The sequence below is a fragment of the Oncorhynchus kisutch genome, linkage group LG10 (genome assembly GCF_002021735.2).
Source record: "Oncorhynchus kisutch isolate 150728-3 linkage group LG10, Okis_V2, whole genome shotgun sequence".
NCBI lineage: Eukaryota > Metazoa > Chordata > Actinopteri > Salmoniformes > Salmonidae > Oncorhynchus > Oncorhynchus kisutch.
The window spans coordinates 162,543-186,030 of NC_034183.2; the positions used below are offsets into that span (position 1 = coordinate 162,543).

Consider the following 23,488-nt stretch of genomic DNA (forward strand, 5'->3'; position numbering starts at 1 on the left):
GAGAAAGAGCTGCTTCAGGGTCTGTTAAAGTAGTGAGCTAGCTGGAGAAAGAGCTGTTTTAGGGTCTGTTAAAGTAGTGAGCTAGCTGGAGAAAGAGCTGCTTCAGGGTCTGTTAAAGCAGTGAGCTGGATAAAGAGCTGCTTTAGGGTCTGTTAAAGCAGAGAGCTGGATAAAGAGCTGCTTTAGGGTCTGTTAAAGCAGTGAGCTGGATAAAGAGCTGTTTTAGGGTCTGTTAAAGTAGTGGGCTAGCTGGAGAAAGAGCTGCTTCAGGGTCTGTTAAAGTAGTGAGCTAGCTGGAGAAAGAGCTGCTTCAGGGTCTGTTAAAGCAGTGAGCTGGATAAAGAGCCGTTTTAGGGTCTGTTAAAGTAGTGAGCTGGATAAAGAGCTGCTTCAGGGTCTGTTAAAGCAGTGAGCTGGATAAAGAGCCGTTTTAGGGTCTGTTAAAGTAGTGAGCTGGATAAAGAGCTGCTTCAGGGTCTGTTAAAGTAGTGAGCTGGATAAAGAGCTGTTTTAGGGTCTGTTAAAGTAGTGAGCTGGATAAAGAGCTGTTTTAGGGTCTGTTAAAGTAGTGAGCTAGCTGGAGAAAGAGCTGCTTCAGGGTCTGTTAATGCAGTGAGCTGGATAAAGAGCTGTTAGGGTCTGTTAAAGTAGTGAGCTAGCTGGAGAAAGAGCTGTTTTAGGGTCTGTTAAAGTAGTGAGCTAGCTGGAGAAAGAGCTGCTTCAGGGTCTGTTAAAGCAGTGAGCTGGATAAAGAGCTGCTTTAGGGTCTGTTAAAGCAGAGAGCTGGATAAAGAGCTGCTTTAGGGTCTGTTAAAGCAGTGAGCTGGATAAAGAGCTGTTTTAGGGTCTGTTAAAGTAGTGAGCTAGCTGGAGAAAGAGCTGCTTCAGGGTCTGTTAAAGTAGTGAGCTGGATAAAGAGCTGCTTCAGGGTCTGTTAAAGTAGTGAGCTGGATAAAGAGCTGTTTTAGGGTATGTTAAAGTAGTGAGCTAGCTGGATAAAGAGCTGTTTTAGGGTCTGTTAAAGTAGTGAGCTAGCTGGAGAAAGAGCTGCTTCAGGGTCTGTTAATGCAGTGAGCTGGATAAAGAGCTGTTTTAGGTTCTGTTAAAGTAGTGAGCTAGCTGGAGAAAGAGCTGTTGTAGGGTCTGTTAAAGTAGTGAGCTAGCTGGAGAAAGAGCTGCTTCAGGGTCTGTTAATGCAGTGAGCTGGATAAAGAGCTGCTTCAGGGTCTGTTAATACAGTGAGCTGGATAAAGAGCTGCTTCAAGGTCTGTTAAAGTAGTGAGCTGGATAAAGAGCTGCTTCAAGGTCTGTTAAAGTAGTGAGCTGGATAAAGAGCTGCTTTAGGGTCTGGTAAAGTAGTGAGCTGGATAAAGAGCTGCTTCAGGGTCTGTTGAAGTAGTGAGCTGGATAAAGAGCTGCTTCAAGGTCTGTTAATGCTGTGAGCTAGTTGGAGAAAGAGCTGCTTCTGTATTTGTTATTTTATTGGAATCCCCATTAGCTGTTACAAAAGCAACCTCTCCTCTTCCTGTGGTCCACACCATGCAGTAATTGCTCTATATAATACTGCACACTTTCTTAAATTTGGTCTGGATTTGGGGACTGAAAAGACCCCTGGTGGCATATTTGGTGCGGTAAGTGTGTGTCAGAGCTGTGTGTAAGGTGACTATGCAAATCATTTGGAATTTTTAACACATTAATGAGTCTTATAAAAAGAAGAGACTGGAATGCGTTGTATTTATATTAACCCTCTGATTACAATGAAGAGCAAGATGTGCCACTCTGTTCTGGGGCAGCAGCTGCTTAATTAGGTCTTTCCTTGCAGCACTTGACCACATATCTGGACAATAATCAAGATAAGATAAAACTAGAGCCTGCAGGATTTGCTTTTTGGAGTGTGATGTCAAAAAAAACAGTGGATCTCTTTATTATGGACAAACCTTTCCCCATCTTTATAACCATTGAATCTATATTATTTGACATGACAGTTTACAAGTGAAGTTAACACTAATTAGTTTAGTTTCCTCTACCTCAACAGCCACACCATTCATTACCAGATTCAGTTGAGGTCTAGAGCTTAGGGAATGATTTGTACCAAATACACAGCTCTTAGGTTTTAGAAATGTTCAGAAGCAGTTTATTACTGGCCACGCTGTGGTTAAGCTCTTCAGGGTCTATTTAAGCAGTGTGCTATCTACTTCTCTCAAATTTTGTGCACAAATTTGTTTACATCCCTGTTAAAGAGCATTTCTCCTTTGCCAATATAATCCATCCACCTGACAGGTGTGGCATATCAAGAAGCTGATTTAACAGCATGGATATTATGATGGCGCCGGAAGAGATGGCTGCCATTTTACGCTCACCTAACCAATTGTGCTTTTGTGTGTGTTTTTTCACATTATTTGTAACTTATTTTGTACATAATGTTTCTGCCACAGTCTCTTATGACCGAAAAGAGCTTCTGGATATCAGAACAGCGATTACTCGCCTCGAACTGGATGAACATTTTTTCTTTAACTAGTCGGATGCGAAGAATTTACTTCAGACACCCGACAAGGTCCAAATCCCATCATTCACATGAAGAAGAGACAGAGATATCGGGGACGTAGGTCGGGGTGCATTGTAAGGATCCGAAGGTGAGTGAGTAATCCCCCTCTGCCATCCGTCCTATTAGCCAATGTGCAATCATTGGATAACAAAATGGATGATTTCCAATCACGAATATCCTACCAACGGGATAATAAAAACTGTAATATCTTATTTTCAACCAAGTCGTGGATGAATGACGACATGGATAACATACAGCTGGCTGGGTTTTCGGTCCATCAGCAAGATAGAACAGCTGCCTCCGGCAAGGCAAGGGGTGGTGGTCTGTGTCTATTTGTAAATAACAGCTGGTGCACAAAATCTAATATTAAGGAAGTCTCAAGGTTTTGCTCGCCTGAGGTAGAGTATCTCATGATAAGCTGTAGACCACAGTATTTACCAAGAGAGTTTTCATCTATATTTTTTTGTAGCTGTCTATTTACCACCACAAACCGATGCTGGCACTAAGATGGCACTCAACAAGCTGTATAAGGCCATAAGCAAACAAGAAAATGCTCATTCAGAGGTGGCGCTATTAGTGGCTGGGGACTTTAATGCAGGTAAACTTAAATCTGTTTTACCTCATTTCTACCAGCATGTTAAATGTGCCATCAGGGGAAAAAAACTCTAGACCACCTTTACTCCACAAACAGAGACGCTTACAAAGCTCTCCTTCGCCCTCCATTTGGCAAATCTGACCATAACTGTATTCTCCTGATTCCTGCTTACAAGCAAAAATTATAGCAGGAAGTACTGGTGACTCGCTCAATAAGGAAGTTGTCAGATGACTCAGATGCTAATCTACAGGAATGTTTTGCTAGCACAGACTGGAATATGTACCATGATTCTTCCGACGGCATTGAGGAGTACACCGCATCTGTACTGGCTTCATCAATAAGTGTATTTATGGCGTCATCCCCACAGTGACTGTACGTAAATACCCCAACCAGAAGCAATGGCAATCACAGGCAACATCCACACTGAGCTAAATGGTAGAGCTGCCGCTTTCAAGGAGCAGGACTCTAACCGGGACGGTTAGAAGAAATTCCAGGCAAAGCGTCAATGCAGGACTATGATCGAATCGTACTACACCGGCTCCAACGCTCGTCGGATGTGGCAGGACTTACTAACTATTACGGACTGCAAAGGGAAGCACAGCTGCGAGCTGCCCAGTGACACGAGCCTACCAGTCGAGCTAAATAACTTCTCTGCTTGCTTTGAGGCAAGCAAATCAAATCAAATCAAATTCATTTATATAGCCCTTCGTACATCAGCTGATATCTCAAAGTGTTGTACAGAAACCCAGCCTAAAACCCCAAACAGCAAGCAATGCAGGTGTAGAAGCACGGTGGCTAGGAAAAACTCCCTAGAAAGGCCAAAACCTAGGAAGAAACCTAGAGAGGAACCAGGCTATGTGGGGTGGTCAGTCCTCTTCTGGCTGTGCCGGGTGGAGATTATAACAGAACATGGCCAAGATGTTCAAATGTTCATAAATGACCAGCATGGTCGTATAATAATAAGGCAGAACAGTTGAAACTGGAGCAGCAGCACGGGCAGATGGACTGGGGACAGCAAGGAGTCATCATGTCAGGTAGTCCTGAGGCATGGTCCTAGGGCTCAGGTCCTCCGAGAGAGAGAAAGAAGGAGAGAAGGAGAGAATTAGAGAACGCACACTTAGATTCACACAGGACACCGAATAGGACAGGAGAAGTACTCCAGATATAACAAACTGACCCTAGCCCCCCGACACAAACTACTGCAGCATAAATACTGGAGGCTGAGACAGGAGGGGTCAGGAGACACTGTGGCCCCATCCGAGGACACCCCTGGACAGGGCCAAACAGGAAGGATATAACCCCACCCACTTTGCCAAAGCACAGCCCCCACACCACTAGAGGGATATCTTCAACCACCAACTTACCATCCTGAGACAAGGCTGAGTATAGCCCACAAAGATGGCATGGCACAACCCAAGGGGGGGCGCCAACCCAGACAGAATGACCACATCAGTGAATCAACCCACTCAGGTGACGCACCCCTTCCAGGGACGGCATGAGAGAGCCGCAGTAAGCCAGTGACTCAGCCCCTGTAATATGGTTAGAGGCAGAGAATCCCAGTGGAAAGAGGGGAACCGGCCAGGCAGAGACAGCAAGGGCGGTTCGTTGCTCCAGAGCCTTTCCGTTCACCTTCCCACTCCTGGGCCAGACTACACTCAATCATATGACCCACTGAAGAGATAAGTCTTCAGTAAAGACTTAAAGGTTGAGACCGAGTTTGCGTCTCTGACATGGGTAGGCAGACCGTTCCATAAAAATGCATCTCTGTAGGAGAAAGCCCTGCCTCCAGCTGTTTGCTTAGAAATTCTAGGGACAATTAGGAGGCCTGTGTCTTGTGACCGTAGCGTACGTACGGCAGGACCAAATCAGAGAGATAGGTAGGAGCAAGCCCATGTAATGCTTTGTAGGTTAGCAGTAAAACCTTGAAATCAGCCCTTGCTTTGACAGGAAGCCAGTGTAGAGAGGCTAGCCATGTAGTAATATGATCAAATTTTTTGGTTCTAGTCAGGATTCTAGCAGCCGTATTTAGCACTAACTGAAGTTTATTTAGTGCTTTATCCGGGTAGCCGGAAAATAGAGCATTGCAGTAGTCTAACCTAGAAGTGACAAAAGCATGGATTAATTTTTCTGCATCATTTTTGGACAGAAAGTTTCAGATTTTTGCAATGTTACGTAGATGGAAAAAAGCTGTCCTTGAAATGGTCTTGATATGTTCTTCAAAAGAGAGATCAGGGTCCAGAGTAACGCCGAGGTCCTTCACAGTTTTATTTGAGATGACTGTACAACCATTAAGATTAATTGTCAGATTCAACAGAAGATCTCTTTGTTTCTTGGGACCTAGAACAAGCATCTCTGTTTTGTCCGAGTTTAAAAGTAGAAAGTTTGCAGCCATCCACTTCCTGAACACTGAAGCATGCATGAGAGCATCAGCTGCTCCAGACGACTGTGTGATCACGCTCTCCATAGCCGATGTGAGTAAGACCTTTCAACAGGTCAACATTCACACAGCCGCTGGGCCAGACGGATTACCAGGACGTGTACTCTGAGCATGCGCTGACCAACTGGCAAGTGTCTTCACTGACAATTTCAACCTCTCCCTGACCGAGTCTGTAATAACAACATATTTCAAGCAGACCACCTTAGTCCCTGTGCCCAAGAACACCAAGGTAACCTACCTAAATGACTACCGACCTGTAGCACTCAAGTCTGTAGCCATGAAGTGCTTTGAAAGGCTGGTCATGGCTCACAACACCATTATCCCAGAAATCCTAGACCCACTCCAATTTGCGTACCGCCCCAACAAATCCACAGATGATGCAATCTCTATTGCACTCCACACTGCCCTTTCCCACCTGGACAAAAGGAACACCTATGTGTATTCAACACCATAGTGCCCATGAAGCTCATCACTAAGCTAAGGACCCTGGGACTAAACACCTCCCTCTGCAACTGGATCCTGCACTTCCCGAGGGCCCGCCCCCAGGTGGTAAGGGTAGGAAACAACACATCTGCCACACTGATCCTCAACACGGGGGCCCCTCAGGAGTGTTGTCTTAGTCCCCTCCTGTATTCCCTGTTCACCCATGACTGCGTGGCCAAGCACAACTCCAACACCATCATTAAGTTTGCCGACGACACAACAGTAGTAGGCCTGATCACCGACAACAGTGTGGTGCCAGGACAACAACCTCTCCCCAAAACGTGAGCAAGTCAAAGGAGCTGATCGTGGACTACAGGAAAAGGAGGGCCGAACACTCCCCCATTCACCTTGACGGGGCTATAGTGGAGCAGATCGAGAATTTCAAGTTCCTTGGTGTCCACATCACCAACAAACTATCATGGTCCAAACAAACCAAGACAGTCATGAAGATGGCACGACAACACCTTTTCCCCCTCAGGAGACTGAAAAGATTTGGCATGGGTCCCTAGACCCTCAAAAAGTTCAACAGCTGCACCATCGAGAGCTGGTTCCATCACTGCCTGGTTTAGCAACTGCTTGGCATCCAGTACATCACTGGAGCTAAGCTTCCTGCCATCCAGGACCTATATACTAGGTGGTGTCAGAGGAAAGCACAAAAAATTGACAGACTTCAGTCACCCACGTCATGCTACCGCATGTCAAGCGTTACCGGAGTGCCAAGTCTAGGACCAAAATGCTCCTTAACAGCTTCTACCCCCAAGCCATATGACTGCTGAAAAATATATCAAATGGCCACGCGGACTACTTACGTTTTTACACTGCTGCTACTCGCTGGTTATTATCTATGCATAGTCTCTTCACCCCTACCTACATGTACAAAATACCTCGACTAACTATACCTGCACATTGACTAGGGAACCAGTACCCCATAGCCTCGTTATTAATATTTTATTGTGCTACTTTTAATTATTTTTGACTTTAGATTGTTTGGTAAATATTTTCTTAACTCTTTCTTGAACTGTACTGTTGGTTAAGTGCTTGTAAGTAAGCATTTCACAGTAAGGTCTACACGTTGTATTCGGCGCAGGTGACAAATCAAGTTTGATTTAATTTACCTGATGGGCATGTTTTACCTGATTATTGATAACTGGGTATGTTTGACCTGATTATCTATAAATGAGCATTTTGTACCTTATTTATCTATTATCTTTGGGGATCCTGAGTGGCGCAAGGGTCTAAGGCACTACAGACCCGGGTTCGATCCTGGGCTGTATCACAACCGGCCGTGATTGGGAGTCCCATAGGGCGGCACACAATTGGCCCAGCATCATGAGTGTTTGGCCGGAGTAGGCCGTCATTATGAATAAGAATTTGTTCTAAACTGACTTGCCTAGTTACATTTTTAAATGTATCTTTAACTGAGCATGTTTGATCTATAAATGGATAATCAACTAGACATCATTGTTGCACCTTTTAGTGATCAGAGTGTGAGATACAGTATATGTTGTCTGTGTGTTTAAGTGCCTTCAGTGTGTTTGTTTGTGTGTCTCAGGAAACCCCCAGGCCAGAGTATGATCAAATCCTACAAGAGAAGAGACGGAATAAGAGCGGGACAAAAAGGAGGAGTGAGGTATTTATTATAATATCTATATAGATAGAGAGATACAGTGGCTTTCAAAAGTATTCACCTCCCTTGGAATTTTTCCTATTGTATTACCTTACAACCTGGAATTAAAATATATTTTTAAAAAAATTGGGGGGGGGGGTGTTGTATCATTTGATTTACACAACATGCCTACCTCTTTGAAAAAGCAAAATATTTTTTATTGTGAAACAAGCAAGAACTAAGACAAAAGAAAACGAACTTGAGCGTGCATTATCTACTTTGTAGAGCAACCTTTTTCAGCAATTACAGTTGCAAGTCTCTTGGGGTATGTCTCTATAAACTTGGCACATCTAGCCACTGGGATTGTTGCCCATTCTTCAAGCCAAAGTGCTCCAGCTCCTTCAAGTTGGATGGGTTCCGGTGGTGTACAGCAATCTTTAAGTCATACCACAGATTCCCAATTAGATTGAGGTCTGGGCTTTGACTAGGCCATTCCAATACATTTAATTGTTTCCCCATAAACCACTTGAGTGTTGCATTAGCAGTATGTTTAGGATCATTGTACTGCTGGAAGGTGAACCTCCGTCCCAGTCTCAAATCTCTGGAAGACTGAAACAGGTTTCCCTCAAGAATTTCCCTGTATTTAGCGCCATCCATCATTCCTTCAATTCTGACCAGTTTCCCAGTCCCTGCCAATGAAAAACATGGTGGATGGTGTTCTCGTGGTGATGAGAGGTGATGGGTTTGCGCCAGACATAGCATTTATCTTGATGGCCAAAAAACTCAATGTTAGTCTCATCTGACCAGAGTACCTCCTTCCATATGTTTGGGGAGTCTCCCACATGCCTTTTGGTGAACACCAAACGTGTTTGCTTATTTTTTACTTTAAGCAATGGCTTTTTTCTGGCCACTCTTCCATAAAGCCCAGCTCTGTGGAGTGTACGGCTTAAAGTGGACCTAGGGACAGATACTCCAATCTCCACTGTGGAGCTTTGCAGCTCCTTCAGGGTTATCTTTGGTCTCTTTGTTGCCTCTGATTAATATATATATATATATATATATATATATACTGAGATCATGTGACACTTAGATAGCACACAGGTGCACACAAATTATGTGACTTCTGAAGGTAATTGATGGCACCAGATCTCATTTAGGGTCTTCATAGCAAAGGGGGTGAATACATAGGCATGCACCACTTTTCAATTTTAGATTTATTTTGAAGAAGTTATTTTTTTCATTTCGCTTCACCAATTTTGACTATTTTGTGTATGTATGTCCATTACATGAAATCCAAATAAAAAGCCATTTAAATTGGGTTGTAAATGCAACAAAATAGGAAAAACTCCAAGGGGAATAAATACTTTTGCAAGGCACTGTATATAGACATCGATTGATATATAAACTGTAGACATAGTTATAGATATTTATAGATAGAGATATATAGAGCTAGACTACCGGTCAAATGTTTTAGAACACCTACTCATTCAAAGGTTTTTCTTTATTTGTACTATTTTCTACATTGTAAAACACATATGGAATTATGTACTAACCAAAAAAGTGTTAAACAAATCAAAATCAAAATATATTTTATATTTGAGATTCTTCAAATAGCAACCCTTTGTCTTGATGACAGCTTTGCACACTTGACATTCTCTCAACCAGCTTCATGTAGCACCAACTACCTCATGAAGCTGGTTGAGAGAATGCCAAGAGTGAGCAAAGCTGTCATCAAGGCAAAAAAACGTTAAAGAATTTCAAATATAAAAAATATTTTTGATTTGTTTAACACTTTTTGATTGCTACATGGTTCCATGTGTGTTATTTCATAGTTTTGGTGTCTTCAATATTATTCTACAATGTAGACAATAGTAAAATAAAGAAGAACACTTGAATGAGTAGGTGTCCAAACTGTTGACTGGTACTGTAAGTATATATGGTGTGTGTTAGCATACAGGTGTGTGTATTGTGTGGTAGTGTACAGATGTGTGTTAGCATACAGGTGTGTGTATTGTGTGGTAGTGTACAGATGTGTGTTAGCATACAGGTGTGTGTATTGTGTGGTAGTGTACAGATGTGTGTTAGCATACAGGTGTGTGTATTGTGTGGTAGTGTACAGATGTGTGTTAGCATACAGGTGTGTGTATTGTGTGGTAGTGTACAGATGTGTGTTAGCATACAGGTGTGTGTATTGTGTGGTAGTGTACAGATGTGTGTTAGCATACAGGTGTGTGTATTGTGTGGTAGTGTACAGATGTGTGTTAGCATACAGGTGTGTGTATTGTGTGGTAGTGTACAGATGTGTGTTAGCATACAGGTGTGTGTATTGTGTGGTAGTGTACAGATGTGTGTTAGCATACAGGTGTGTGTATTGTGTGGTAGTGTACAGATGTGTGTTAGCATACAGGTGTGTGTATTGTGTGGTAGTGTACAGATGTGTGTTAGCATACAGGTGTGTGTATTGTGTGGTAGTGTACAGATGTGTGTTAGCGTACAGGTGTGTGTATTGTGTGGTAGTGTACAGATGTGTGTTAGCGTACAGGTGTGTGTATTGTGTGGTAGTGTACAGATGTGTGTTAGCGTACAGGTGTGTGTATTGTGTGGTAGTGTACAGATGTGTGTTAGTATACAGGTGTGTGTATTGTGTGTTAGTGTACAGATGTGTGTTAGTGTACAGGTGTGTGTTAGTATTCAGGTGTGTATTGTGAAAGGTTGGTATACAAAATAATATTTACTTACAAAGACAGCTTAGCTCCATTAATGTGTGTTTGTGCGTGATGTGTGTGTGTGATGACATTATGCCTTCTATTATTTGCAGCTGGGTGGAGTGGGGTATGGCGAAGCAGAGGAGGGAGAGAAGGACAAGATGCTCTCACAGGTACAGCTGATGGAGGGTGGTGGGAGGGGGGAATGGAGGGAGGGAGGAATGGAATGGAAGGAGAGGAGGGAAGGAAAGACACAATGCTCTCACAGGTACAACTGATGGAGGGTGGGAGGGGGGAATGGAGGGAGGGAGGAATGGAATGGAAGGAGAGGAGGGAGGGAAAGACACGATGCTCTCACAGGTACAACTGATGGACAGAGAGAGGGAGGAATGGAAGGAGGGGAGGGAGGGAGGGATGGGAAGGAGGGAGCGAGGGAAGGAGGAATGGAGGGAGGGAGGAATGGAGGGAGGGAGGAATGGAAGGAGAGGAGGGAGGGAAGGAGGGAAGGAGAGGAGGGATGGGATGGGAAGGAGGGAGTGAGGGAAGGAGGGATGGAGGGAAGGCGCGAGGGATGGAGGGAAGGAGCGAGGGAAGAATGTAGGTAGGGAGGAATGGGAGGAGAGGAGGGAGGGAGGAATGGAAGGAGAGGAGAGAGGGAGGGAGGAATGGGAGGGAGGGGGGGAGGGAGGGAGGGAGGGAGGGAGGGAGGGAGGGAGGGAGGGAGGGAGGGAGGGAGGGAGGGAGGGAGGGAGAGCTGTGGTGGGAAGGAAGGAAGGAAGGAAGGAAGGAAGGAAGGAAGGAAGGAAGGAAGGAAGGAAGGAAGGAAGGAAGGAAGGAAGGAAGGAAGGAAGGAAGGAAGGAAGGAAGGAAGGAAGGAAGGAAGGGAAAGAGAAGTGGTGGAAGGGGAGAGAGGGAAGGAAAGAGGGTGAGGGAGGGGGGAGAGAAGTGGTGCGAGGGAAGGAGGAGAGGAGGGAGGGAGGGAAAGAGAGAAAGGGGGGGAAAGAAAGAAGTGCTGGGAGGGAAGGAGAGAAGCAAGGATGGAGAGGGGAGAGAAGTGGTGGAGTGGAGTGAGGGAAGGAGATAAGTGGTGGAGTGGAGGGAGGGAAGCAAGGAAGGAGAGGGAAAGAAGTTGTGGGAGTGGAGGGAGGGAAGGAGAGGAGGGAAGGAGAGGAGGGAGGGAGGGAGGGAAAGAAGTTGTGGGAGGGGAGGGAGGGACAGAGAAGTTGAGGGAGGGAGGGAGGGAGCGAGGGAGCGAGGGAGGGAGGGAGGGAGAGAAAGCGAAGTGGTGGGCTGGAGAGAGGTTGGGAGGGAAGAGAGAGGGAGGAGTTCCATTGAATTTGTTAAACAAAGCATGCTGACGAGCTCCTACTGTTTTGTTACAGATCAAGCTAACAGAGCTTACATTGTTTTTATCTGAAGGATGCTAACAGATCTTCCATTGTTTTGAACTGAAGGATGCTAACAAAGCTTCCATTGTTTTGAACTGAAGGATGCTAATGCTAAGGCTTAACTGCAATTTAGTAAATAAACCTGTGTGTGTGTACGTGCGTGTGTGTGTGTACGTGTGTGTGTGTGTGTGTGTGTGGGAACCCCTGCTCTGGTTGGTTTAGCCAAAAGCTGCTTACCTTCCGCAGATTACCTCAGATTATATATAGAGAGAGAAGGTAGACTAGCTAGAGAGATGTTGAGACTTTCAGTAAACAGGCACATGATTTCCATGTCAGTATACGTCTAACCCTAAACCTGTCTGTATGGGTCTAACCCTCTCAGTATTTTCTTATTTTAAATTTTATTTAACCAGGTAGGCAAGTTGAGAACAAGTTCTCATTTACAACTGCGACCTGGCCAAGATAAAGCAAGATAAAGCAAAGCAGTTCGACACATATAACAACACAGAGTAACACATGGAGTAAAACAAACATACAGTCAATAATACAGTAGAAAAATAAGTCTATATACAATGTGAGCAAATGAGGTGAGAAAGGGGAGGTAAAGGCAATAAATAGGCCATGGTGGCGAAGTAAAATATAGCACTGGAATCGTAGATTTGACAGTAGATGAGTGCGCAAAGTAGTAATACTGGGGTGCAAAGGAGCAAAATAAATAAATACAGTAGGGGAAGAGGTAGCTTTGGTCTATTTATAGATGGGCTATGTGTATTGATCTGTGAGCTGCTCTGACAGCTGGTGCTTAAAGCTAGTGAGGGAGATATGTGCTTCCAGTTTCAGAGATTTTTGTAGTTCGTTCCAGTCAATGGCAGCAGAGAACTGGAAGGAGAGGCGGCCAAAGGAGGAATTGGCTTTGGGGGTGACAAGTGAGATATACCTGCTGGAGCACGTGCTACAGGTGGGTGCTGCTATGGTGACCAGCGAGCAGAGATAAGGCGGGACTTTACCTAGCAGAGTCTTGTAGATGACCTGGAGCCAGTAGGTTTGGCGACGAGTATGAAGCGAGGGCCAGCCAACAAGAGCGTACAAGTCGCAGTGGTGGGTAGTATATGGGGCTTTGGTGACAAAACGGATGGCACTGTGATAGCCTGCATCCAATTTGTTGAGTAGGGTGTTGGAGGCTATTTTGTAAATTACATCGCCGAAGTCAAGGATCTGTAAGATGGTCAGTTTTACGGGGGTATATTTGGCAGCATGGGTGAAGGATGCTTTGTTGTTTGACTTGTATTTAAGAGCAGTTGGAGGCCAAGGAAGGAGAGTTGTATGGCATTGAAGCTCATTTGGAGGGTTGTTAACAGTGTCCAAAGAAGGGCCAGAAATGTACAGAATGGTGTCGTCTGCGTAGAGGCGGATCAGAGAATCACCAGCAGCAAGAGCGACATCATTGATGTATACAGAGAAGAGAGTCGGCCCAAGAATTGAACCCTGTGGCACCCCCATAGAGACTGCCAGAGGCCCAGACAACAGGCCCTCAGATTTGACACACTGAACTCTGTCGGAGAAGTAGTTGGTGAACCAGGCGAGACAATCATTTGAGAAACCAAGGCTATCGAGTCTGCCGATGAGGATGTGGTGATTGACAGAGTCGAAGCCTTGGCCAGGTCAATCAAGACGGCTGCACAGTATTGTTTCTTATCGATCGCGGTTAAGATATCGTTTAGGACCTTGAGCGTGGCTGAGGTGCATCCATGACCAGCTCTGAAACTAGATTGCATGGCGGAGAAGGTACAGTAGGATTCAAAATGGTCGGTGATCTGTTTGTTAACCTGGCTTTTGAAGACCTTAGAAAGGCAGAGTAGGATAGATATAGGTCTGTAGTAGTTTGGGTCAAGAGCGTCCCCAACTTTGAAGAGGGGGATGACAGCAGCTGCTTTCCAATATTTGGGAAAGAGAGGTTGAACAGGCTAGTAATAGGGGTTGCAACAATTTCGGCAGATAATTTTAGAAAGAAAGGGTCCAGAATGTCTAGCCCGGCTGATTTGTGGGGGTCCAGATTTTGCAGATCTTTCAGAACATCAGCTGACTGGATTTGGGAGAAGGAGAAATGGGGAAGGCTTGGGCGAGCTGCTGTGGGGGTGCAGTGCTGTTGACCGGGGTAGCCAGGTGGAAAGCAAGGCCTGCCGCAGAAAAATGCTTATTGAAATTCTCAATTATAGTGGATTTATCGGAGGTGAAAAAGTTTCCTATCCTCAGTGCAGTGGGCAGCTGGGAGGAGGTGCACTTATTCTCCATGGACTTTACGATGTCCCAGAACATTTTTGAGTTTGTGTTGTAGGAAGCAAATTTCTGCTTGAAAAAGCTAGCCTTGGCTTTTCTATATTGGGTATATTGGGTTCTAGCTTCCCTGAAAAGTTTCATTTCATGGGGGCTGTTCAATGCTAATGCAGAACGCCACAGGATGTTTTTGTTTTGGTTAAGGGCAGGTCAGCTCTGGAGAGAACCTAGGGCTGTATCTGTTCCTGGTTTTACATTTCTTGAATGGGGCATGCTTATTTAAGATGGTGAGGAAGGCGTTTTTAAAGAATAACCAGACATCCTCTACTGATGGGATGAGGTCAATATCCTTCTAGGATACCTGGGCCAGGTCGATTAGAAAGGCCTGCTCGCTGAAGTGTTTCAGGGAGCGTTTGATAGTGATGAGTGGAGGTTGTTTGATTGCTGACCCATTACGGATGCAGGCAATGAGGCAGTGATCGCTGAGATCTTGGTTGAAAACAGCAGAGGGGAATTTAGAGGGCAAGTTGGTTAGGATGATATCTATGAGGGTGCCCATGTTTACGGCTTTGGGGTTGTACCTGGTTGGTTCATTGATAATTTTTGTGAGATTGAAGGCATCAAGTTTAGATTGTAGGATGGCCGGGGTGTTAACATAGTTTAGGTCATCTAGCAGCATGAGCTCTGAAGATAGATGGGGGAAATCAGTTCACATATGGTATCCAGAGCACAGCTGGGGGCAGAGGGTGGTCTATTGCAGGCGGCAATGGTGAGAGACTTGTTTTTAGAGAGTTGGATTTTTAAAAGTAGAAGTTCAAATGGTTTGGGTACAAACCTGGATAGCAGGACAGAACTCTGCAGGCTATCTCTGCAGTAGATTGCAACACCGCCCCCTTTGGCCGTTCTATCTTGTCTGAAAATGTTGTAGTTAGGGATGGAGATTTCAGAGTTATTGTTGGTCTTCCTAAGCCAGGATTCAGACACGGCTAATACATCCGGGTTGGCAGAGTGTGCTAAAGCAGTGAATAAAACAAACTTAGGGAGGAGGCTTCTAATGTTAACATGCATGAAACCAAGGCTTTTATAATTACAGAAGTCATCAAAAGAGAGCTCCTGGGGAATAGGAGTGCAGCTAGGCACTGCAGGGCCTTGATTCACTTCTACATCACCAGAGGAACAGAGGAGGAGTAGGAAAAGGGTACGGCTAAAAGCTATGCGAATTGAACGTCTAGGATGTCCGGAACAGAGTAAAAGGAGCAGGTTTCTGGGGACGATAAAATAGATTCAAGGTATAGTGTACAGACAAAGGTATGGTAGGATGTGAATATAGTGGAGGTAAACATAGTCATTTAGTGAAAGAAATATTTTCTCTTGAAATATAATTGAAACCAGGTGATGTCATTGCATGTGTGGGTGGTGGAACTGAAGGGTTGGATAAGGTATAATGAACAGGGCTAGAGGCTCTGCAGTGAAATAAGCCAATAAACACTAACCAGAACAGCAATGGACAAGGCATATTGACATTAAGGAGAGGCATGCTTAGTCGAGTGATCATAAGGGTCCAGTGAGTAGTGAGGTTGGTTGGGATAACGGCGATTCAGACAGCTAGCCTGGCCATCGGTAGCAAGCTAGCAGAAGATGGAGGTCTGTTTTTTAGCCACCCCGTGCGTTTTCGTCGGTAGATTAGTTGGGTTCCGTGTGGTAGAGGGGACTAACCCTGTCAGTGCGAGTCCAACCGTAACCCTGTCAGTGCGAGTCCAACCGTAACCCTGTCAGTGCGAGTCCAACCGTAACCCTGTCAGTTTGTCTGCCTCGCCTGGTTCACCAACTACTTTTCAGATAAAGTTCAGTGTTCAAATAGGAGGGCCTGTTGTCCGGACCTCTGGCTGTCTCGATGGAGGTGCCAGAGGGTTAAATTCTCGGGCTGACTCTTTTCTCTCTATACATCAATGATGTCGCTCTTGCTGCTGTTGACTCTCTGATCCAACTCTACGCAGATGATACCATTCTGTATACTTCTGGCCCTTCTTTGGACACTGTTAGCAAACCTCCAGACGAGCTTCAATGCCATACAATACTCTTCCATGGCCTCCAACTGCTCTTAATTGCAAGTAAAACTAAATGAATGCTCTTCAACCGATCGCTTCCCGCACCTGCCCGCCTGCCTAGCATCACTGCTCTGGACGGTTCTGACTTAGAATATGTGGACAACTACAAATACCTAGGTGTCTGGTTAGACTGTAAACTCTCCTTCCAGACTCACATTAAGCATCTCCAGTCCAAAATTAAATCTAGAATCGGCTTCCTATTTCGCAACAAAGCCTCCTTCACTCACGCCGCCAAACATACCCTCGTAAAACTGACTATCCTACCGATCCCTCACTTTAGCGATGTCATTTACAAAATCGCCTTCAACACTCTACTCAGACTGCTTTCAATTTGCTATCACAGTTACTTCCATTTTGTCACCAAAGCCCCATATACTACCCACCACTGCGACCTGTATGCTCTAGTTGGTTGGCCCTCGCTTCATATTTGTCGCCAATTCCACAGGCTCCTGGTCTATAGTCTATAGTCTTTGCTAGGTAAAGGCCTGCCTTATCTCAGCTCACTGGTCACCATAACAACACCCACCCGTAGCACCTGCTCCAGCAGGTATATTTCACTGGTCATCCCCAATGCCAACTCGTACTTTAGCAGCCTTTCCTTCCAGTTCTCTACTGCCAATGACTGGAACGAATTGCAAAAAATCACTGAAGCTGGAAACTTAAATCTCCCTCACTAACTTTTTTATTTTACCTTTATTTAACCAGGCAAGTCAGTTAAGAACACATTCTTATTTTCAATGATGGCCTGGGAACAGTGGGTTAACTGCCTGTTCAGGGGCAGAATGACAGATTTGTACCTTGTCAGCTTGGGGGTTTGAACTCGCAACCTTCCGGTTACTAATCCAACGCTCTAACCACTAGGCTACGCTGCCGCCCCAACTTCAAGCATCAGTTGTAAGTGCAGCTTACTGATCATTGCACCTGTTCACAGCCTGTCTGTAAACAGCTCACCCAACTACCTCATCCCCATATTGTTATTTAGTTTTGCTATTTTGCACCCCCAGTATCTCTTCTTGCACATCATCATCATTCAGATGTTAATGCTTCATTGGAATTCTTGCCACTCTGGCTTATTTATTGCCTTATCTCCCTAATCTTACTAACTTTCCACACACTGTATATAGATTTTTATATTGTGTTATTGACTGTACGTTTGTTTATCCCATTTGTAACTCTTGTTTTTGTCGCACGTTTTTTCTTTATTTTGGCCAGGTTACAGGTTACGGGCTGTTAAATGAGAACTTGTTCTCAACTGGCCCACCTACCTGGTTAAATAAAGGTGAAATAAAAAATTTTAAAAATTTAAAATCCTCCACCCACCATGCACTCTTTAAATAGCCTTCTTCCTTGTCAGTGACGGGCTGTTAAATTAAAACAATGATAGATTCATGCAATGCTTTACTATAAATGAGATCTTTCCGCCCCTACTCTTGTACACAGTGGTCTGCGAACCCACAACCTACTGTGCATCAACATTCCTGTGTTGCCATGCTTACAGGAAGAAAAACAGTTTCTGAACATTCACCCTGATTACTGTGATGAAGCTGTATTCAACATGGTTACTGGGATTTAGCTTTAATAACCATGGTTACTGTGATCTAGCTGTATTCACCATGGTTACTGTGATGTAGCTGTATTCACTATGGTTACTGTGATGTACAGTGGGGCAAAAAAGTAGTTAGTCAGCCACCAATTGTGCAAGTTCTCTCACTTAAAAAGATGAGAGAGGCCTGTAATTTTCATAATAGGCACACTTCAACTATGACAGACAAAATGAGAAAGAAAATCCAGAAAATCACATTGTAGGATTTTTAATTAATTGATTTGCAAATTATGGTGGAAAATAAGTATTTGGTCAATAACAAAAGTTTATCTCAATACTTTGTTATATAGCCTTTGTTGGCAATGACAGAGGTCAAACGTTTTCTGTAAGTCTTCACAAGGTTTTCACACACTGTTGCTGGTATTTTGGCCCATTCCTCCATGCAGATCTCCTCTAGAGCAGTGATGTTTTAGGGCTGTTGCTGGGCAACACAGACTTTCAACTCCCTCCAAAGATTTTCTATGGGGTTGAGATCTGGAGACTGGCTAGGCCACTCCAGGACCTTGAAATGCTTCTTACGAAGCCACTCCTTCGTTGCCCGGGCGGTGTGTTTGGGATCATTGTCATGCTGAAAGACCCAGCCACGTTTCAGCTTCAATGCCCTTGCTGATGGAAAGAGGTTTTCACTCAAAATCTCACGATACATGGCCCCATTCATTCTTTCCTTTACACGGTTGTCCTCGTCCTGGTCCCTTTGCAGAAAAACAGCCCCAAAGCATGATGTTTCCACCCCCATGCTTCACAGTAGGTATGGTGTTCTTTGGATGCAACTCAGCATTCTTTGTCCTCCAAACATGACGAGTTGAGTTTTTACCAAAAAGTTATATTTTGGTTTCGTCTGACCATATGACATTCTCCCAATCTTCTTCTGGATCATCCAAATGCTCTCTAGCAAACTTCAAACGGGCCTGGACATGTACTGGCTTAAGCAGGGGGACACGTCTGGCACTGCAGGATTTGAGTCCCTGTCGGCGTAGTGTGTTACTGATGGTAGGCTTTGTTACTTTGGTCCCAGCTCTCTGCAGGTCATTCACTAGGTCCCCCCGTGTAGGTCTGGGATTTTTGCTCACCGTTCTTGTGATCATTTTGACCCCACGGGGTGAGAACTTGCGTGGAGCCCCAGATCGAGGGAGATTATCAGTGGTCTTGTATGTCTTCCATTTCCTAATAATTGCTTCCACAGTTGATTTCTTCAAACCAAGCTGCTTACCTATTGCAGATTCAGCCTTCCCAGCCTGGTGCAGGTCTACAATTTTGTTTCTGGTGTCCTTTGACAGCTCTTTGGTCTTGGCCATAGTGGAGTTTGGAGTGTGACTGTTTGAGATTGTGGACAGGTGTCTTTTATACTGATAACAAGTTCAAACAGGTGCCATTAATACAGGTAACGAGTGGAGGACAGAGGAGCCTCTTAAAGAAGAAGTTACACATCTGTGAGAGCCAGAAATCTTGCTTGTTTGTAGGTGACCAAATACTTATTTTCCACCATAATTTGCAAATAAATTCATTAAAAATCCTACAATGTGATTTTCTGGATTTTTTTTCTCATTTTGTCATAGTTGAAGTGTACCTATGATGAAAATGACAGGCCTCTCTCATCTTTTTAAGTGGGAGAACTTGCACAATTGGTGGCTGACTAAATACTTTTTTGCCCCACTGTAGCTGTATTCACCATGGTTACTGTGATGTAGCTGTATTCACTGTGGTTACTGTGATCTAGCTGTATTCACCGTGGTAGTTATGGTAATCTAAACATTTTCATAATGGTTACTTTGATTTAGCTGTATTAACAACAGTAGTTGCTAAACGTGTGTGTGTGTGTGTGTTTGTGTGTTTGTTTCTGTTCCTCTGGCAGAGGGAGCAAGAGTCATTGACTTTGGAGGATCGGTTGCCAGGATACATGATCAACGTGTCCGTCGTTCTAATGATGGTACTGTGACTATCACACTTTCCTTTTTTACCCCTATCCATCACTATCATTCTATACTTCTATCATTCTATACCTCCAATTATCAATCTATCCTTCTATACCTCTATCCATAGCTCTAGAACTAGCTATCACACTAAACCTCTAATTATCACTATCCTTCTATACCTCTATCCATATAGCTCTATCACTCTATCCTTCTATACCTCTAATTATAACTATCAGTCTATATCTCTAATTATCACTCTCCTTCTATAACTCCAATTATCACCCTATCCTTCTATACATCTATCTCTATATCACCCTATCCTTGTATACCTCTATACCGCTATCATTCAAAACCTCTAAGTATAACTCTATACCTCTATTTATCACTCTCTCTCTATACCTCTAAGTATCGCTCTGTCCTTCTATACCTATATCTAGCATTATATCATTCTATACCCCTATCTAGCATTATAACATTCTACCTCCATCTAGAATGATATCCTTCTATACCTCCATCTAGCATTATATCCTTCTATACCTCCATCTAGCATTATATCCTTCTACACCTCCATCTAGCATTATATCCTTCTATACCTCCATCTAGCATTATAACCCTCTACCTCCATCTAGAATGATATCCTTCTATACCTCCATCTAGCATTATATCCTTCTATACCTCCATCTAGCATTATAACCTTCTACCTCCATCTAGAATGATATCCTTCTATACCTCCATCTAGCATTATATCCTTCTATACCTCCATCTAGCATTATAACCTTCTACCTCCATCTAGCATTATATCCTTCCATACCTCCATCTAGCATTATAACCTTCTACCTCCATCTAGAATGATATCCTTCCATACCTCCATCTAGCATTATATCCTTCTATACCTCCATCTAGCATTATAACCTTCTACCTCCATCTAGAATGATATCCTTCCATACCTCCATCTAGCATTATATCCTTCTATACCTCCATCTAGCATTATAACCTTCTACCTCCATCTAGCATTATATCCTTCCATACCTCCATCTAGCATTATAACCTTCTACCTCCATCTAGAATGATATCCTTCCATACCTCCATCTAGCATTATATCCTTCTACCTCCATCTAGCATTATATCCTTCTACACCTCCATCTAGAATGATATCCTTCCATACCTCCATCTAGAATGATATCCTTCCATACCTCCATCTAGAATGATATCCTTCCATACCTCCATCTAGCATTATATCCTTCTACACCTCTATTTAGCGCTCTATCCTTCTATACCTCCATCTAGCATTATATCATTCTATACCTCCATCTAGCATTATATCATTCTACCTCCATCTAGCATTATATCATTCTATACCTCCATCTAGCATTATATCCTTCCATACCTCCATCTAGCATTATATCATTCTATACCCCTATCTAGCATTATATCCTTCCATACCTCCATCTAGAATTACAGTGCCTTGCGAAAGTATTCGGCCCTCTTGAACTTTGCGACCTTTTGCCACATTTCAGGCTTCAAACATAAAGGTATAAAACTGTATTTCTTTGTGAAGAATCAACAACAAGTGGGACACAATCATGAAGTGGAACGACATTTATTGGATATTTCAAACTTTTTTAACAAATCAAAAACCGAAAAATTGGGCGTGCAAAATTATTCAGCCCCCTTAAGTTAATACTTTGTAGCACCATCTTTTGCTGCGATTACAGCTGTAAGTCGCTTGGGGTATGTCTCTATCAGTTTTGCACATCGAGAGACTGACATGTTTTCCCATTCCTCCTTGCAAAACAGCTCGAGCTCAGTGAAGTTGGATGGAGAGCATTTGTGAACAGCAGTTTTCAGTTCTTTCCACAGATTCTCGATTGGATTCAGGTCTGGACTTTGACTTGGCCATTCTAACACCTGGATATGTTTATTTTTGAACCATTCCATTGTAGGTTTTGCTTTATGTTTTGGATCATTGTCTTGTTGGAAGACAAATCTCCGTCCCAGTCTCAGGTCTTTTGCAGACTCCATCAGGTTTTCTTCCAGAATGGTCCTGTATTTGGCTCCATCCATCTTCCCATCCATTTTAACCATCTTCCCTGTCCCTGCTGAAGAAAAGCAGGCCCAAACCATGATGCTGCCACCACCATGTTTGACAGTGGGGATGGTGTGTTCAGGGTGATGGGCTGTGTTGCTTTTACGCCAAACATAACGTTTTGCATTGTTGCCAAAAAGTTCAATTTTGGTTTCATCTGACCAGAACACCTTCTTCCACATGTTTGGTGTGTCTCCCAGGTGGCTTGTGGTGTCACGTTCTGACCTTTATTTTCCTGTGTTTGGTATTTAGTTAGTATGGTCAGGGCGTGAGTTGGGTGGGCAGTCTATGTTTTGTTTTTCTATGATTTGGGTATTTCTATGTTTCGGCCTAGTATGGTTCTCAATCAGAGGCAGGTGTCATTAGTTGTCTCTGATTGAGAATCATACTTAGGTAGCCTGGGTTGCACTGTTTGTTTGTGGGTGATTGTCTATGTTGATGGCTTGTTTCAGCGCAGCTCACATTAGCGTCACGGTTGTTATTTTGTTTACTACTTTGGTATAGTGTTTCAGTGTTCAGTTCTTTCTTTATTAAACATTCAACATGAACACATATCACGCTGCATATTGGTGCTCCGATCCTTCTCGCCTCTCCTCTTCAGATGAAGAGGAGGACGACCGTGACATGTGGCAAACTTTAAATGACACTTTTTATGGATATCTTTAAGAAATGGCTTTCTTCTTGCCACTCTTCCATAAAGGCCAGATTTGTGCAATATATGACTGATTGTTGCCCTATGGACAGAGTCTCCCACCTCAGCTGTAGATCTCTGCAGTTCATCCAGAGTGATCATGGGCCTCTTGGCTGCATCTCTGATCAGTCTTCTCCTTGTATGAGCTGAAAGTTTAGAGGGACGGCCAGGTCTTGGTAGATTTGCAGTGGTCTGATACTCCTTCCATTTCAATATTATTGCTTGCACAGTGCTCCTTGGGATGTTTAAAGCTTGGGAAATCTTTTTGTATCCAAATCCGGCTTTAAACTTCTTCACAACAGTATCTCGGACCTGCCTGGTGTGTTCCTTGTTCTTCATGATGCTCTCTGCGCTTTTAACGGACCTCTGAGACTATCACAGTGCAGGTGCATTTATACGGAGACTTGATTACACACAGGTGGATTGTATTTATCATCATTAGTCATTTAGGTCAACATTGGATCATTCAGAGATCCTCACTGAACTTCTGGAGAGAGTTTGCTGCACTGAAAGTAAAGGGGCTGAATAATTTTGCACGCCCAATTTTTCAGTTTTTTTTTTGTTAAAAAAGTTTGAAATATCCAATAAATGTCGTTCCACTTCATGATTGTGTCCCACTTGTTGTTGATTCTTCACAAAAAAATACAGTTTTATATCTTTATGTTTGAAGACTGAAATGTGGCAAAAGGTCGCAAAGTTCAAGGGGGCCGAATACTTTCGCAAGGCACTGTATATCCCTCTATACCCCTATCTAGCATTATAACCTTCTATACCTCCATCTGGAATTATATCCTTCCATACCTCCATCTATAATTATATCCCTCTATACCACTATCTAGAATTATATCCCTCTATACCTCCATCTAGAATTATATCCCTCTATACCTCCATCTAGAATTATATCCCTCTATACCTCCATCTAGAATTATATCCCTCTATACCTCCATCTAGAATTATATCCCTCTATACCTCCATCTAGAATTATATCCCTCTATACCTCCATCTAGAATTATATCCCTCTATATCTCCATCTAGAATTATATCCCTCTATACC

At 43.6% G+C, this 23,488-nt stretch overlaps 1 protein-coding gene across 1 annotated transcript in view; it reads left to right on the forward strand.

Moving 5' to 3' along the window:
* Positions 1–23,488, forward strand: part of LOC116375772 (anoctamin-1-like) — a 214,212-nt gene that overhangs the window by 157,186 nt on the left and 33,538 nt on the right. The window contains exons 14-16 of the mRNA XM_031832859.1: positions 7,613–7,690; positions 10,485–10,544; positions 19,597–19,671. Of these exons, the coding sequence (XP_031688719.1) occupies positions 7,613–7,690; positions 10,485–10,544; positions 19,597–19,671 (213 nt within the window). The remainder of the gene's footprint in view (positions 1–7,612; positions 7,691–10,484; positions 10,545–19,596; positions 19,672–23,488) is intronic.